At 56.1% G+C, this 17703-nt stretch overlaps 1 protein-coding gene across 6 annotated transcripts; it reads left to right on the top strand.

The window, feature by feature from the left end:
- The first annotated feature begins 1789 nt into the window (after nt 1-1789).
- Nucleotides 1790-16718, top strand: LDB1 (LIM domain binding 1). 6 transcript variants are annotated; one of them, XM_022568960.3, is made up of 11 exons: nt 1790-2232; nt 10189-10291; nt 10417-10461; nt 10571-10646; nt 10742-10844; nt 11018-11190; nt 11697-11819; nt 12054-12137; nt 12230-12353; nt 12558-12700; nt 13418-14196. In XM_022568960.3, the coding sequence occupies exons 1-11, from the start codon at nt 2208-2210 to the stop codon at nt 13646-13648; spliced, it is 1230 nt and encodes a 409-aa protein (XP_022424668.1). In that variant the 5' UTR covers nt 1790-2207; the 3' UTR covers nt 13649-14196. The 6 variants fall into 6 exon arrangements, with proteins under 6 accessions (XP_022424668.1, XP_022424665.1, XP_089754232.1 ...); XM_022568957.2 differs by having other exon boundaries at nt 12558-12706; XM_089898106.1 differs by lacking the exon at nt 13418-14196 and adding an exon at nt 16118-16718 and having other exon boundaries at nt 2099-2232.
- Nucleotides 16719-17703: the final 985 nt, after the last annotated feature.

Below are 17703 nucleotides of genomic sequence, written 5' to 3'. Positions count from 1 at the left end.
TCCCTGTAGTGCTGACCTCTGCCCTGCGGAATGTGGGGAGGAGGTGGACACAGGCAGGGGATGCTGCCAAGGAAATAACTGTGTAAGTGTGGATGGCTTCAGTCACATCCCTCTGCAGGCTTCTATCTCGCCCCCCCCCGCCCCCCAGAGGGTGGAGGTAGGGAAAGCTAGGGGTGGGGGAATCCACAATGTGGACGGAATGCTGGAGTTAGTGAGAGGTTAGGCTTACAGTTCCCTTCCCCCACCCTCTCCTGAGCATAAGGGAGGGGATGCCCATCCCTGGGCAGGCCCTCTTTTCAACTCTCAGACTCTACATCTGCCCTTCGTTTCTTGCTCCCTCAGCAAAAGCTTAAGGGGTCTCATAAACACTTAAGCTTCCACATCTGTAACCCTCCCCCAGCCAGTCAAGCCAGCTGTGCAGACTCTGGGCAGGGGTGAGGGAACCTTCACAATCAATCCCCACCTAAGTAACAAAGGGAAGGAGGACCCTTCACCCAGTCTGGGGCAGACGCCCTAGGAAGGGGACACCAGGCCAGGTCCCCAGCATCTACTCCTGTAGCCCACCCTGAAGCTTAAAGAAGAGAAGCTAGCAGCTGGGGACCCCCAGAAGGGAGGGGTCCAACTCTCTCTTCCAGACGTCTCCCCTCCCCTCCCTCCTCCCAGCTAATAGGTATTTCCTGTTTATGAGGCAGCTAAGGCTGGGCTTTTGGGAAGGGATGGAGATGGCGATGTTGCCCCCCACCCCGGCTGGGTTAGGGAATCCTTGAGGAGCTTCTGAAGGTTGGGAAGCTCCTCCCTGGGGAAGGAGTGTTCCTTACGTTGGCCATCCACATCATCCTCCCTTCCACCCCACCCCCTCCAACTGAGGCCACAGCCCCTGCGGGTAGGGGGCACTGGAGGGGTTTGCTTCCTGTTCTTCCCAGTCTCGGAGGCCCTCAAAGGAAAGCAGCTTCCAGGCGATTGGCGGGGGGGGGCGGGGGGGGGGCGGGGGGGCGGGGGGAGGGAGGCTGAAACTGGATGGAGAAAGGGGGAAGGGAGGTGAGCATCTCGACTGATGAGTCAGAGTCTGCAAGGGTAAAGGACAGCCTACGGATTCTCCCTCCCCAGACCAACCTGGCGGTCATTTCGCTACCCGCCCTTCTCCCAGCAAAACACAGATCCCAGGCAATTAGGCGAGGGAGGGCCGGGACCTCACCTAATTAACCCTTTTAGGGCCAGTTCCAACTGGTTTAGCAGGCATGGGAGGGGTAATTAATTTAGGGGGGAGGTGAATTCAGGGGTTGCTACTAGAATTAAGATAGTGCTGCTTTCCCCACCCACGTTGGGGTGGGAGCGCATAACCAGGGGCCTCCAGATTAAGATTGGGGTTTCAGCAGAGTGCATGGGCGGGGGGTCGGCAGTCGCGTTTCCCTCCCAGAGCGCGGCCGGGGGGTGGAGACAGAGCTACATCTCAAAGCCCACCCTGGCCCCGCCTCCCCCAGTCCCGGCTCCCGCTTCGGCTCCTCTAAGCTCCCAACCCAGCGGCGCCCGGAGGACGGACACCCAGCGTGAGGCTTCGCTTCCTCTCCCTTCCCCTCGCCCGCCCTCTCCCGGGTCTCTGCCTCGGTCTCCTTTTTTAAAAGCTGCGTCACAAGCACGCCGAACTCGGAGCGCTGCCGGCCCCTCGCCGTCCGCCGCCGCGCTGCGCACGCAAGTCGCCGCCCGCTGCGCCCTCGCCCGGGTCACTTTGACACTGCTCTCCCCGCCCACTAGCAGGCAATTAGCATATTAATAAAGCCCGGCCCAGCCCGACTAGGGCTGGTGAGCGGGCGCCTACCGAGGGAGAGCGAGAGCGAGAGCGAGAGGGAGCGCGAGAGCTAGAGGGGGCGAGCGGCAGCGGCGGCGGCGTTGGCGGCGGGGAGGGCGGCGGGAGCGCACAGACACGCACACGCACACGCGCACACACAGACACACACTCCGGGGACGCACACCCGCGCGCACACACGCAGAGACAGCTCGCCTTCCTGCCTGGCTTCCTTCCTGTCTGCTCCACGCCTGACAGGCCCCTCACTGCAGCCAGGGGCCGCCCGCACCGGGCCGAGGCCGGGCCGGGCCGGCGGCGAGGACAGCGGGGGCCGCGGGCGGCGGCGGCGGCTCATGCCCAGCCTGTCCCCGCGCGGGGCGGGCACCGTGACTTGGCTGGGCCCCCAGCGGCGGGCGATGTGAAGATGTCAGTGGGCTGTGCCTGTCCTGGTGAGTGGGGCGCGCGGCCGCCCGGCCCCTCCCCGAACCCTCCCTGCCGATCCTTCACCCCTTGTTTGGTGAGAACTTGTGTGTGGGGCGTCGATGGCATGCCTGTGGTCGGAGGCTTGAGGGGTGTGTGGGGCCTCAGTCGGGGGAAGGTTTTCCCCAACTGTGTAAATGCGCAGCAGCCCAGAGGCACGGGTAAGGGGCGCTGGGGTTAGCTTGTGTGTGTTTTTTGGTGGAGGAGGCTACTTAGGGAGGGGTTTTGGGGGGGCTGAAATTCCCAGAATTCCAGGGTGTTAGCCAATCAGAAGTGAGTCTGGACTTTTGACCCCCCCCTCAGGTCATCATACAGTTGTGATTGGCTGGTTTGGGTTGCCCCCCCTTCCCTGCTGCCTATTCCCTCTTACCTATTCTGTGACACCTCCCTCCAGGCTGTTTCTGAGGACCCTGTTTGGGGGGAGGGATTGATTGGGGGCCGTCTTGCCCCCCTCCAAATTATCCTGCCTGTTGCCAGGGAAGGTTGGCCCTCCTGAGGGACACGAGGTCCTCCTGGGGTGTGGGGGGCAGATAATTGGGCCCTTGGGTCTGGCATCTTCGCCCTAGTGGGAGGGGGAATGTGGCAGACCCAGGCAAGCTAGGAAATAAGAGTGACTTGTGAGAGTTGAATTGAGGGGAGCGATGCTTGACCCCAATGAGAGGACTTAGGTTCAGATCCCTGCCTCCCCCCGAACACATCAGCTCTTGCCAGTGACAGACAGCCTGGGTCTGAGTTCTTTCCTAGGGAGGAGGAAGGCCTGGGTCTGAGTTCTTTCCTGCTGCCAGGGAGAAGGAGAGGGGCCGTGTGACTGGAGAGGTGGTCTTCAGAGGGCCTCAGAACACGGTTTATATCCATCCCCAGGACTCTGGGTTCTTGAATTACCTGCAGGACCCCCTTCTGTCCCAGGCAGGAGTTAGCTTTCTTTGGAAAGTCAGGTATTCCTGAATCTAGCCTGGTTTGGATCCTTAGCCCCTCCAAATGCCCTGTTCTCTGGGAGGCCCATACCTCACAACTGGAAACCCCCCTCCCCCCAACACACATCCCCAAGGGAAGCTGCCAGTGCGGAAGCTTCCTTGAAAATCATGTGACCCAGGCCAAAGCTCTGCTGGGCTGGGCACACACTTAAAGTGCCTGCTGAGGCTGACGTTTAAGGGGCATGGGGCCCAGAGGGAGGGCTAGTAGAGCCTAAGAATCCTGGGATATCCAGGTGTGGGAACCCCTGGCTCCTGCTGCAGAGGGTCGGGGAGAGGAGGAGAGGGAAGAGCCTGGCAAGCTGGAATCCTGCCTGGCCCCATCATTCCTCCTCCTACCAGCTTGGTGTGTGTGTTTGTGTATTTTCTTTACAATTGCCCCACGCTGAGTACCCTGTTCAGATCCATCCATTCTCTGAGTCCATCCCATGGCCTTGATCCTCCATCGCCCTACATAAGCATAGCTAAAGGGCTGAGTCTTAAATATGATTATTAGTGCCTACAAATAGCGAGCAGGAGGTGAGTATGGAAGGGTTGTCAAGCTGGAGGTAGATGGGAGGTTGATCTTGAAGTTGAGGTAGGGTGCCTGGTCCTGTAGGAGAAGGGAGAAAGTTTCCCTCTCAGTCTCTCAGGGAGCAGCATGGGTACAGAAGAGGACCTGTATGTGTGAGGGGGGACAACTTAAGGCAGTGCCCTAAAAGGTATGTTCCTTTTGTGTGTCTGGTGATCTGGTTGGGGAAGAGGGGGCCTAAGATGGCCGAGAGTGGGGAATCTTTTTCCTGAATGTGAGGAAGTCTATGGATTGGTGCCACAGAGGATGGATGGAGGTTAGTCTTCAAGAGAACCACTTGGGGAGGGGCATGAGAGTGGCCTGGGGGTGAGAAATGGTAGGATTCGGGGTAAGGGAGGGCACCACGCTTGCATGGGTGTGTGTGAGCACATGGCTGAACACAGGGACCCCGTGGCAGCATGTCCAGTCCAGGCCTAAAGACCATCCCCCGCAACCTGAGCAGCCCTGGGGTGGGGGCCCAGGCGCCCTGGCAGGCTGCGTGCCTGCCGCCTGCCTGCCTGCCTGCCTGAGTCTCTCCTTTGTGCTCTGCTGTCTCCCGGCTCCTCCTCCCCCAGCCCGGCAGAGACAGCACATGCCCCACACATGTGACTGAGGGAAGCCAGAGCACACGCAGACCCACACACATGCACATGCAGAAGGAAACACTACAAGATACACACATACACACATCTAGCTCTCATAGTGCTCCTGGGGTGTGTAGTAGCTTCTGGGGCTTTGGTCGGGAGCAGGGAGGATCTCTGCTAAGGGACATCATCCTGGGCAGGGCAGGTTGCTGAGGGGGCCAGGGCCTGTCTGGGGCAGCATGTGACTCAGAAGGGTTAAGGTAGGGAGGAGTAGGGGGAGGGGAGGAGGCAGCAGTGGTGGCGGCTGGGAGCCAGGAGAGGAGGATGGCAGAGCGCCAGGCCAACGGGAGGCCGGGCACAGACAAAGGAAGGGGGGCAGGCACACTGGAGGCCTGGGTCAGGGAGCCCCAGGGGCCCGGGCAGGGGGCAGTGCTGGTACCTTATCCTGTGGGCTGGGGCGGGCTGCTCCCCTTCAGAATTCCCACCTCCAGCAGGGGTGCTCTTGCTCTTCCCTCCCTCATCACCTTTGTCAGTCTTTGCTGCTCCCTGCTTTCTCCCCACCCCACCTCCCACCAATTTTAGAGCCTTCTAACTCTGAGTTGCTCTCTTTAGTTGGACCTCATCTGCCCCTGTGCAAGTGGGAGAATTAAGTCCGAACTGAGAGAGGACTTGCTGGAGAAGGGGAACTAGGAGAGGGCCCGTTTTGAGTGATATGCCAGGGTCTGGATACATCTTGGTATTTAGGGGCCCTTCTCCCTGAAATTTGAGGAGACAGACTGGGTGGGGGTTCTGAGTTCTGAACTGGATGCTGAAGCCAGAGCACACAACCATCTCCCCTCCCCAAGTAGATAGTCATTTGGGGCCTGGAGTGACCATTCCTTGGAGGGGGCAGGCAGTAGGAATGGCTGCAGTGCCCCAGGGCTGGGCTTGTGTGAGTGGGGTTAGAACCAGGGTTCCAGCCTCAGGCCCTCCTGTCTCACTGTAATCTGTGCAAGTTAGGATAATAGGCCCTGGATGCTATTAGGATCTCTTGAGGTACTGCCTGTGACTGTGCTTTGGAAAGTTTAAAGGCACAAAACAAATGACAGGAATTGTCCTGTCAGTGGGGGAGGAATGTAGTTATCCCAGAGTTGGGCTGTAAATTTGGGAGTCAGGACAAGTATCTCAAGCCCTGGTGGTAGGCAGTATGATGGTAGGCATTCTGGATGAATAGTATAGATTTCGATAGGTTTATGAAAGCCAGGATGTATCATATGGTCAGGCCATGATGGAGAATGGTGTGCAGATTTCAGAGGGGGGTGGGGTTAGTCCCTGGGTAACAAATGGTCAGGGTATGTGTGTAGCAGTCTGTCAAAGGTTCAGGAGGTATAATGCAGTTTTGGGGTGTGTCTTGGGGCATGTGCGTCACAGGTCCCACTGTGTATGTGTGTGTGTCCTGGGTTTGGGTTTATTTGAGGTTTGAGGTATATCACAGGTTGCAGTGTGTATCAGGTACGGATTTGTGTGAGAGTGAGCTGTGTTAATTGTGTGTGTAGGATGTTCACAGAGCCAGATGCAATAGTATTATTATTGCACAGTCAGCTGGTGTGTATGCCATCCTGTTGTGGGGCTGTGTGTGAATCTGGTTGGGGGGGGCGGGAATACAAAGCTGAGACTCAAATTGCAAAGCAGAAGGAAGTCCTTACTGCCCCCCACTTCCCATGTGAGAGAGAGAGAGAGAGAGAGTGTGTGTGTGTGTGTGTGTGTGTGTGTGTGTGTGTGTTTCTGTCCAGGTAGTAGGGCCTGGACCACTATCCAAGTTTTAGAAAAGCCCCCTCTCTTGGGCTTCCCCCCTTGCATTGGAGAACAGGTTCCTACCCTGGTAACCATATACCATTTTTTCCTAGGGTTTGGGGGAGGATTCAGCAGCAGACTAGACCCCTTCTGGGGACCCTCAGATGGGCAAGTTTGCCTTCCTGAGCTCTAACAGAGCCCCTTTCCCTTGCACCCACGTGCCTCCGGTGGTGGTGGTGGTGGTGGTGGTGGTGGTGATGATGGGTGGGTGGGGGAAAGGGGGCTTCCTGCAAAGGTAGTCAGCATTTGGAACTAAGCTGGGTTGGGGGCAGGGAACCTGGAGTGTCCCCCTCCTTCCAATCAGTGTTTACAGGCTGAAGTCTGAGTGTGTCTCTGTCAAAAATAACCCCCTGGAGCCTTCCCCCCAGCTGCTCTGGGATTTCACCAGCCAAGGGTGGCTGCTCAGGCCAGCCTTCAACCCGAGAGATCACTAGGGAGAGGAAGAGAGATTTGGGGGATGTTTGGGAGACCGTTAGAAGATACTGGGAGTCTCCAGAGAGGACGAGTGCCCTCCTCCATCCCTGCCTGTGGCTAAGGCTCCCCAGCTCACCCCTGAGCACCCCGCTTGGGGCTTGGGAGCGGCATTCCAGTTCCTGGCTCCCACAGCCCTCCCCTCCATCCCGGTCTCTCCAGACCCAGTCTCTCTGTCTCCCTCTCTCCGGCCTGTCCCCTGTCTCTCCCAGTCTCTGTCTCTCTTTTGTTTTTCTCAGCAGTCCTCCCTGCCTGCCTCCCTCTCTCGAGCTGTCTCCCTCCCCTCTCTCCCTCTTCCTCTTTCCTCGCAGGGAGGGGGCGGGGCCGGTGGGGGCAGCTCCACCCTCCGCCCGCCCTGGGGCCTCATTCTGAGAGAGGCTCTGAGAGAGCCAGCGGGGAGGGAGGGAGAGAAAGGGAGAAAAGGAAGGGAGCCGGCGGGGCGCTGTGTGTGTCTGTGCGTGAGCGAGTGTGAGTGAGTGTGAGTGCCGGGCCCTGCCTCTGCTGGTGCCCCGGCGGAGGGGCCTGCTGGCCTGGGGAGGGCGGGCGGGCTGCTTGGAGGCAGAGGCAGAGGCGGCGGCGGGGAGAGCAGAGGAGGAGGAGGAGGAGGAGGAGGAAAGAGCGGAGCAGCCATTGTTGAGGGAAACCTTGCAAACAAAGAAGGCTCCGGACTCCCCGCGGCCCCCCGCCCCCCAGGCCGGCCCCCTGGCCCCGGGTCCCCAGCCCAGTGGCCATTGTAACTTTCTCCCGGGGCTGTGGCCGCCGTGGGGCGGGCCGAGGCCGTGCGTGCGAGTCTTTGTGCAGCCCGCGGAGTGGAACTCCCAGCCAGGCCTGCCTGTCCCACTCGGGACATGAGCGGCTGAAGTTGGCCCCCCCTCAGGCCTCACCCCTGCCAGGGCCCCTCTGGGCTCGCAGCCGCTCCCCGCACCTCTCCTGGCCCCCTCAGTTCTCCCAGGTAAGTAAGTCTGGGCACCCTGCAAGCCTGTTGGGGGTGGGTGGAAGGTCCTCCATCAGGCCCGGGCCTGGTATGCTGGCTGTGAGAGAGGTGACCCAGCTCATAGAGGAGAGGGCTCTCAGGCCTGCTGACGACCTCTTGTCAGCCCCCAAAGGGAGGGGGCCTGCCCTCGGGTCAGGCTGGTTACCATGGAAATACCCAGCTGGAGGTGCCCCCCTAGGCCACAGGATGCAGCTTCCATTCTGAGAAAACTTTACTAGTTCTGGGCTCTTCCTCTCTCCTCCCCCTTCCTAAGGGCTCCTAGGTTGCTAGAGGTGGGAGACGGGACTCTGCCTGACTCCAAGACTGGATGACACATCCATCCCCTCACCCCCACCCCCACGTTGCTCCCTCTACCCCTGCTGCTGGGGACAGGCAGCAGCAGGGACAGATGGTCTGGGTGATGTTCCCTCCCCTTCTCTTCTCACTCCCCAGCCCTTGTGCTGGGGCTACTGGGAGTTGCTATGGCTCTGGAGAGATGCTGAGTTTATTTGTGTCCCTTCACTGGTCGTGTAAATAGAGGCCCCAAAGCGTTGGGCTTTAGCTCCTCAGTACTGTTACCTAGCCCCAGGCAATGCCTGTCATTTCTCAAGTGAGAAATTGAAGCTCTGAAACTTTTTTCAGAGTTAGAGAGGAACCCTGGTGTTTTGCCTCCCTTCTCTTTAGGGTCTTGAGCTGATACATTTCAAGTGGTCCTGAAACTGAGGGGCAGGGGCAGTAATGCTTTTGGGGAAAGGAGGGCCTAGGTAGGGGATGAGGGCCAGGTCTAATAATCTAGACTACTGGGTGCATTGCCCAGGCCTGGCTTCTGGTTGCTAATGTGAGCTTTGACTTCCTACATGGCCTTGTCCACCTGTCTGTGGAGTGGGGAGACTTGGGGTTGGGTGGGACTGCCTCTTTCCTGAGGACACATGCTCCTCATTCAGTCCTGACTGGCATGTGAAGGCTGTGTATGTCGTGCTGGGAGCATTTGGATGTGGCCTGTGAGAGCTCATGCGTGGGGCAAGGGCCTGTTGCAGGCACCCTGATCCTGCCTGGGGCTGCTGGGTTCCAGCCCTTGGTAGACATGTTGGGGCGAGCTGCGGGTGCAAGCCTGCTAGGCAGGATGAGGCACACGCGTGTGCAGGTACACACAGGCTCTGAGTCTTGGCACTGAGTCTTTGGGGACGGTGGAGGGTAGGCCTCTCTGGGACCCTCCTTTGGCCCATATTGTGAGGAGGGGACCCAGGGGAGAGAATTAAATGATACATGTTGGTACAGGGTCTTCCTTTGTCTCTTCCTCCCAAGGAACAAAATAGATTTTGTATCTAAATTGGAGATGGGGCTCAGATACAGCGATACAGCTACCCTTCCAAATGCAATCAAGTTTGGGGGACATGAGGAAGCAGCTGTGACTAGGACTCTGCTTCACGATCTCCTCCTGTCTGGTGGGGAGGGGATAAGTGGCATTGTGAGGGTACCTGGCTCTTACCTAGCTATGAAAGTAACACTTCTTCCAGTCAGGTAATAGTAGAGCAGGAGTAGAACTGTGTATGCTTCTGAGTGAGGTGGAGAGGGGACACATGAGCACATGCACAGATACACACAAGCAGAGACCCTGTCTAGTTACCACTTGCCTCCTAGACTGAGCCCCTGAAACCTAGGCTCCTTCCCTGGGGCTTCTTATTTTCTATATGTAACTAGAGTGGGACCCATTGGAGGCCCGTCTACCTCCCTCCCTCACTGCAAGTCTAAGGAGAGAAAAGGGGTTGAGGCTTTGGGTTTCTGGTTTGGAGACAATACTAGACCCATGGTGGGTGTGTGGGGGGGGGCTGGGCTGATAAGGGAGTGGCCGTTTGTGGGAGAGGCAGAAGGCCCAACTGGTTATCTGGTGGGCGGCACCCAGCAGGCACTCCCCCCCCCCTTTATCTTTCTATCCCCTGCCCTCCTGAGACCCTGGGGGTGGAGAAGGAGCAGGGAGTTGGCAAAATCCCCCTTTACCCTCCCCCAACCTGGTCTCCAGAGGGCAATAGAGGGGTAAATACTATAGGATATGGGAATCGGAAGACTAAGCTTGAGCCCTAGGACTTGAGTTCTCACTCTGCCAGTTAGTAGCTGTACAGTCTTGGTAAGTCCCTTTGAACTTTTAGTTGCTTCATTTATAGAATGGGAATGTTACACTCGGCCCTGCTCCCTCACAGGCTTGTGATGATGATTAAACAAAATAATGTAGATGAAAAGGGAGTTTCTCAAAATTTTAGATTCTGATATTTAGATATTTATTTATCCTGTGGTATTGACATTTCTTCCCAGGTTCAATTCTGTCATCCAGGGCTCAGCCACATGAAGAAATGGGGTCTTGGGTATTAGGGCTGAGAATTTCTAGTTTCTTAATAAAAACTGGGATAGGTGCTCCGTAGGGTAGTCTCCCTCCCCTAGTGCCCTCGGGGGCTCCAGAAGACCAGTCCCTGTGCATACAGTCTAGCAGACTTCTAGGAGCACTGCCAAGAGGGACTCAGGAGACCCCTTCTTTCTTTCCCTTCTAGGTTGTTCCTCAAAGTCATTCAAGCTGTACTCACCCAAGGAGCCTCCGAACGGCAACGCCTTCCCCCCCTTCCATCCCGGCACCATGCTAGATCGGGATGTGGGGTGAGTTTCTTGTCCACTTCCTGTTCCTTCCCCAGATGGCATCCTGCCTGAAAAGGGGAGGGAGTGACACCCCCCAATAATTCCTGTCTTCCACCCCCATTCTCATAGCCTCTTCCCTTACACAGCCCAACTCCCATGTACCCGCCTACCTACCTGGAGCCTGGGATTGGGTAAGTGGAGCCCAGTGGGGAGGTTGGTGCTTTCCATTACAGGGGTGAAGGCGGGGGTGGTGAGGGGGAGGCTCTGCTCCTACTGATCTCCCTTCTTCACTTCCCCCAGGAGGCACACACCATATGGCAACCAAACTGACTACAGGATATTCGAGCTTAACAAACGGCTTCAAAACTGGACAGAGGTATAGCCAGGGGAAAGGAGCTTGGAGGGAGAGGGCCATCTGGGCACCCCTGTGGCATGTCTTCTGACACACACACCCCTCCCTGTGCTTCTTAGGAGTGTGACAATCTCTGGTGGGATGCTTTCACGACTGAGTTCTTTGAGGATGATGCCATGTTAACCATCACTTTCTGCCTGGAGGATGGACCAAAGAGATATAGTGAGTGACCTCTAGGGGTCCTGCCAGTGCTGCTGTAAGAGCGTACATCTCCTGTGTCCTTCTAAGATCTGGGCGTGGGTATTTGTCCCAGGGGATCTGTCTTGGCAGGGGTGGTATCTGCCTGACCACTTTTGAGATCCTTCTGTTCTGAAGAGTTTGTCCCATCTCTGCAGCCATTGGCCGGACCCTGATCCCACGCTACTTCCGCAGCATCTTTGAGGGGGGTGCTACGGAGCTCTACTATGTACTTAAGCACCCCAAGGAGGCATTCCACAGCAACTTTGTTTCCCTTGACTGTGACCAGGGCAGCATGGTGACCCAGCATGGCAAACCTATGTTCACCCAGGTTAGCACCCAGCTGGATGTGGAGCACTGAAGTACCTGGGTTTGATTCCCCTTCTGGCTCCCAAAAATGTACTTGGCTTTTCCCCAGGGAGACATAATGGGAAGTGGCAGGATGCACAGGGATGGCAGGCATGCTGCAGTATTCAGCAGACATGTATTGAATTTGTACATGACAGTTTTCTGGGCCGCAGGGAGACACCAGTGAACAAGAGCCTGTCCTCATGGAGCTTATGGCTGACGAGTGTTTTACTAGCTACAAGAGGAGAGGACAAGAATCTGTTAAGCGTTTCTACTGTGTGTGTGTGTGTGTCTGTGTGTGTGTGTCTGTGTGTGTGTGTGTGCCGGTGTGGCAGGTATATGAGGAGACGGTCCATGTCAGTTATGCACCCAGATTTCTGTTCAGGTGGCAGGAGTGTATGTAGTGGGAGAATCATGAGGAAACAGGGGAACTGGTATACTTTTGCGTATGTGGGGAAGTGAGCAGACTTGTGACAAGCTTGTTTCCAGGTTTGTGTGGAGGGCCGGTTGTACCTGGAGTTCATGTTTGATGACATGATGCGGATAAAAACGTGGCACTTCAGCATCCGGCAGCACCGAGAGCTCATCCCCCGCAGCATCCTTGCCATGCATGTGAGTTGTGCACAGAACCTAAGCCACAAGGCTGAGGGCAGGCAGCAGGAAGGGTGGAACGAGGTCTGCCATTACCCGCCAGTGGCCCTAGACAGAGGGTTGAAGTTTATCCATCTGAAAAATGGGTTTTTATATAGTAGCCCCTCTTCTCTTGGGTGTCACGAGGCTAAGATGATAGGGCAGGTGAGCAGATGCAACCCAGGTGCTAGTATTCTTACCTTTCTCCTCCTCTAGGCCCAGGACCCCCAGATGTTGGATCAGCTTTCCAAAAACATCACCCGGTGTGGGCTGTCCAATTCCACTCTCAACTACCTCCGAGTGAGTCTCTGGTCACCCAATTTCTGCCCCATCCCATTTGGTCTCCACTCCACGTCTGTCCCCTGACAAGCCACTAACTGGTCTCCCCCCAGCTCTGTGTGATACTCGAGCCCATGCAGGAGCTCATGTCCCGCCACAAGACCTACAGCCTCAGCCCCCGTGACTGTCTCAAGACCTGCCTCTTCCAGAAGTGGCAGCGCATGGTAGCACCCCCTGGTGAGTGCCTTGCACCTGTACCTGCTCTTACCAGTATCTGATGCTGCTTTCCCAAGGCTATATCGCTGTCTCCTCACAAAGCCCTTTCCTCTTTCCTGGGTCTGCAAGATTGGGATCAGGGTAGGCTCAGGCTCCTTAGGAGCCAGAATGGGGAATGAGGGTCCCAGGGCGCTACCCCACCTGAGTCTCCTTTCCCTGGCACAGCGGAGCCTGCACGGCAGCAGCCCAGCAAGCGGCGGAAAAGGAAGATGTCAGGGGGCAGCACCATGAGCTCGGGGGGCGGCAACACCAACAACAGCAACAGCAAGAAGAAAAGCCCAGCCAGCACCTTCGCCCTCTCCAGCCAGGTACCTGTAAGCATCTCGGCTTTCTTCTCTCTTCTGGGCTGCCCCACTGCTGGCCCCTGATCCTGGACCCTGTCCCATCCTGAGCTCACTAGCAGATGTAGAAACAAAGACAGTTTTTCCCAGTGTACTTTGCCGTCGTGGGCTGACTCTTGTCCCTGATGACAGTCCTTGTCAGTCACGTGCATGATTGTGATCACACAGACTCAGACGTAGCAACGTACGACATCAAGGGACGGAGACAGCCATGGGAATGTATGGACATAAAGGACAGACAGCTTAGGGGCACACAGACCACCAGAGAGACACACACGCTGACAGAGGGACACACAGACTTGAATGTGTGCAAATCTAGAATACATACATGCACATACATTTCCCCAACGGTGTTTTGGATCTGCTCCTTCTCTCTTACATTGGACAGAAGTTCAGGAGCCCCCTAAAATTTTGGAGAGATGGACTAGGGAGCTAGAGGAGTAGACTGACTTCTCCCAGAATCCAGTGGATATAGGTTAAAGGCTGTGATGCTTTGCAGTCATTCAGTGGGAAGTATTCCAGGGGCGGAGGGTATCAGAGGAGTTGGGGTTTTAAATTGGGGTATAAGTTGGGGGTTGTGGGGTTGAGTTTCCCGGGTGGGTGTTGGGGCTCTGGGGGTATCTGCTGCCCTGGGCTGGGCGAGCCCCTGCCCCGATTATGTTTGGGGACCTCCGCCACTCTCAGGATGTGATGGTGGTGGGGGAGCCCACCCTGATGGGCGGGGAGTTCGGGGACGAGGACGAGAGGCTCATCACCCGTCTGGAGAACACCCAGTTTGACGCGGCCAACGGCATTGACGACGAGGACAGCTTTAACAACTCCCCTGCCCTGGGCGCCAACAGCCCCTGGAACAGCAAGCCTCCGTCCAGCCAAGAGAGCAAATCGGAGAACCCCACGTCACAGGCCTCCCAGTAAAGGCTTTGCCATGGCCACCGCCACCCAGCGCTCTGCCTGTCTGCCCCACCCCTCGAAGCCCCAGGGAGCAGAAGACAGAATGAAGAGACTGAGCATCTAAAATGGGCAGCCTCATCCACCCGCTTCAGGGAGGAACTGGACTCACTGGGGGCAGGTGCCAAGATTTGCCCCCCCAGTGGCCCTGGGCTGGGGCTGGCCTCTGCAGAGCCTTTTGGGGAAGGGGGTACTCATGTGGATGCCTATGTGGACCCTGGGCCTCTGAGAAATGCCCTGACCACCTCCCAGGGCATTTGCCTCCATCCTCACCCCAGGTTCTGGGTTCCCTCATCCTCCTGACTCCACCCTCTTCAAGCCTGGGGTTGTCTATGCCCACAGCCCTTAGGGACTTAAAAGTTATGGGGCTTGATTGAATGCCCCTCCTCCAAACCCTCCCCTTAGGTGGCTGGTAGTAGAGGGGTAAAGCTTTGGGCTCCTCCCTTCTGCCACCTATCCCAGCTCCAAGTTTTTTAAAAAATAATATTATTAAAAATGTAAGTTTAAAAAAAAAATCACTCATGTCCCCTATTTCCCCTTATTAAAGGTCCAGCTACCTCCCTATGCCTGGCAGATGGAGAGCTTAGGGCCTATGTGGAGGTAGTGGGGTATGCATCACCATTTTACACAGTTTGGAGAGCTTCAGACCAAGGAGACACTTTGCCATCTCTCTTCTCTTTTCCTCTGGGGTGACTGGAGTTGGGGAAGGCATGCCATGGGGGTAGGGCGCCATTGATGGCCTCACTTTTGTGACAGCCCCCTGCTGTTGTCTCTGTCTCCCCATCCTCTAGGACTCTGGCCTGCCCTCCTAGTGCTTGTGACTCCTTCTATCCCAGCCCCCAACCCCCTCCCTCCACGGTGTGTATATTCTTTACAAGTCCTCCACTAGAGCAGCTGTCTTGGATGGGGTGAGGGGGCGGCTCCCTGCCTTAGGGAGTGTGGAGGGAAGGGAGCAGCCTTGTTTGTCACTGTGTTTTTTGTTTTGTCTCAGTTGGGCAGGCATGGGTGGAGGAGGGGTTCATCCACTCTCCAGTACTCTCTTTCCCCAACTTCTCAGACTGCATATCTAGTCCTCCCCTGCCCTTCAAGGAGGGGTAGAAGCCACTGAGGGTGTCCCAGCTCTGAGCCCACCAGGGAGCAATAGGCTTTTGTCCTCCAGCTGAAGTAAAGGCTCTTCATCTCTCAGTATCTCCTCTCTCCCCTTCTTCATAGAAGGACAGGGGAGGCAGCCAGGATCCTCAGCTCTGTTTCACAATTGGACATGTGGAGGCTCCAGGCCCAGGGTGAGGCCGAGAGCAGGGTCCCATGAGTCTGGACGCAGCTCTGTGGCTTCGCTGCCTTCTCCTGTGGCCAGTTCCAGAAGTGTTAGCACCACCTCTCTCCCCACTCTTCCTTCTGGATTCTGGGGTCCCCCACATCCTGTTTCCTCTACTCCAGCTGCCACTTTTGGAAGGATATTGTGTCAGGAGCTGAGGGAAGGGGTAGGGAAGGTGGATGTCCCACCCCGCCCGCTGTAATGCCTTTTTTTTTTTTTTTTTTTTTTTTTTTTTTTTGGGCCATTTGAGTCATGTATGGTACCGATCAATAAAGAGACTTTTTGGTTTGAGAGTGTCTTGGTTGGTCATTGATGCCTATAATGACTCAGTCCAAGGCAGTCTTTTTCCCCTCCTTCCTGCAGTCCCTAACACCAGTCATTGGGGAAGAGGCATGAATTGGGCTTGTGAATTCCCCCTCACTCCCATCTCACATTTCCCCTCACTCTTCTGGTGGTGTTCTTGATGTGTCCCAGGCTGCCCTGTATTCCTCAAAAGTTGACTTCCCAGCCCCTCCCAGGACTATTGTTCCTCACCCCTAACTGTCATGGGGCTGCCAGACAGGTGGTGGTCCTCTGCAGGCTGGGTTTCTGGGATAGATAGACCTGGATTAAGCTGTTGGGGGAGGGGTGGAGGAAGGGGTTCTTGCCTAGGAGGGGACTTGGATTGGAGGAGCTTTGGGTGGTTAGAATTCTTGGGAGACTCAGTCCTGTTTTTGTCAGATTCCTACCCCTACCTGGCCTCTAGCTTACCAGCCCAGCTGAGATATGAACTAGTCTCCTCTGGTGTTAGGTCCCTGGGTGGGGAAGCGGGAGAGTAGTGGGGTTGTCTCCTTGCTGACTTTGGGCTGAGGCACAGAGAGAGGAGGATGCTTAAGCACTATTGCTAGGGGACAGCCTGAAGCTCCACAGAGAGATGGTAGGAGGAATAGGGCACTTTTCAGACTCCTTTCCAGGTATTCTCCCTGATTCCCCTCCTTCCCCACTATTATAGAAGATTGGCAAGATAGGGAGATACTGCAGTGGGTTGGGGAGGGGTGTTAGCACCTGCAAAAACCCCTACCCAGTCTCCCTCATTTTTTTTTTCTTTTTCTTTTTTTTTGGTTGTGCCGCGCATCTTTCAGGATCTTAGTTCCCTGACCAGGGATTGAACCCGGGCCACGGCAGTAAAAGCGTCAGGCAATTCCAAGTCTCCCTCATTTTCATCCCAGACAGGGGAATCTGAGGCCTCAGACTGTTCCCTCACTAAGGTCTCTGGATCTCAAGTAAGGCCTCATAGACCTGCACCTCTGCCCCCACCTCCCAAGCTGGCAGGAAGAAACCAGAGGAAAGGACTGCATGGCCCACCCCACACCCTTTCCAGTCCATGCAGTTACCTCGGCCCTGCCCTGCTGCCAGCCCAGCTCCTCGTTGCTCCAGGACCTCAGAACTCCAAGGCCTGCATTTGTACACACACACATATCCCACCCCTCTGCAGGCCTGATCTGACTGAAGGACATTTACCAGCCAGCTGTGACCACTAATTCGTCCTGGAAGTCCTAGGTAACACCTATCTGCAGTGTGTTTGTGTCTGGCGCTAGGTGTACATCTGACCTTTTTGCCTGAGTGTGAGCTTGTGTATGTAGTAACTTCTGACCTCAGAGAGGGCTTGGATATGTGTATATAAGGGACATATACATGTATTAATAGGCATGTGGGCTTGTATATGCATTTGTTTATGATGTATGTCTTGGTGGATTCATTCATTCAGCTAATATTCATTGAGCCCTCTCCAGGTGCCAGCCCCAATTCCATGTGCTAGGGATGCGGTGCTGAACAAGGCAGAGGAGGCATGACCACTGGGTGTGAGTTGGCAGTGAAAAGTACATAAATGAGGATGTGTTGTTGAATGCATGGCTTGGCAGTACGATTGTGTTGGGTTATGGGGCTGCCAGGGCGGGCATGTGACTGGGTTTCAGCATTTGCAGGTTCACATTGTGTGTGTGTGTATGTTTCTGAAAGGGAGGTGGGGGTCCAGGGGAGAGGTAGATTGCTAAGCCTGGACTCTGCCCTGCTAGGCCTGGACTCTGCCCTGGGGGAAATGAATGGGCCAGAGAGACAGGGGAACCCACTTTTTGAACTCAGGAAACCTGGTGGCCAGTGACTTCCTCTGAAGCCCCAGCTCTGGCTCCTCCCTGTTTGCCCCAGTGGCCCCTCTGGGGAAGGCCCTTGTTCAGGAGGAATTGCTGGGGTGGGGGAAGTAAACCCTTCAAAGCCCTCATGTCCTCTGTTTCTGGGTGCAGGGGAGGGCCCAGTCCCAGGCCCAGCATGATGCTGAAAAACTTGTTTCAGCCCAACTGTGTATGCCAGCCGGGCCCCACTGCAGAGGTCCAGGCCTTGACCCCCAGGCCCCTAGCTCATCCTGAACCCAGCTCCTTCCCCATGTTTCCTAACCCAGTCCAATCCAGCCTGGTTTCTAGCCCCTTTCTTAGGACTGCTAGTCTAGTCCAGCACAATCTCCAGCCCCTTTTATACCAGTAGCCCAGTCCAACCTAACCTCTAACCCCTTTCCTAAAGGTAAGAGGCCAGCGCAGCAAGCCCAGCCCAGTTCAGTCTGACCTTAAGCCCCTTCCCCTAAGGTGGAAAGTTTGAAGCTGCCCTCTCAGAGCTTCCCCCCAATCCCTTTTTTCACAAAGTAGGGTCTCATTTTGGGGATTGGTAGAAGTAGAGG

This window comes from Delphinapterus leucas, chromosome 16 (genome assembly GCF_059928025.1).
Source record: "Delphinapterus leucas isolate spDelLeu-1000000601 "Yukka" chromosome 16, BTC_Dleu_Yukka2, whole genome shotgun sequence".
Classification (NCBI taxonomy): Eukaryota; Metazoa; Chordata; class Mammalia; order Artiodactyla; family Monodontidae; genus Delphinapterus; species Delphinapterus leucas.
This window is presented reverse-complemented; position numbering and strand designations above follow the sequence as displayed.

Coding starts and splice junctions, on each gene's coding strand:
- LDB1 (XM_022568957.2), top strand. CDS start 2,208: ATGTCAGTGGGCTGTGCCTGTCCTG. Junction 10,292..10,416: donor ATGCTAGATCGGGATGTGGG/GTGAGTTTCTTG, acceptor TCCCTTACACAG/CCCAACTCCCATGTACCCGC. Junction 12,354..12,557: donor GCGCATGGTAGCACCCCCTG/GTGAGTGCCTTG, acceptor TCCCTGGCACAG/CGGAGCCTGCACGGCAGCAG.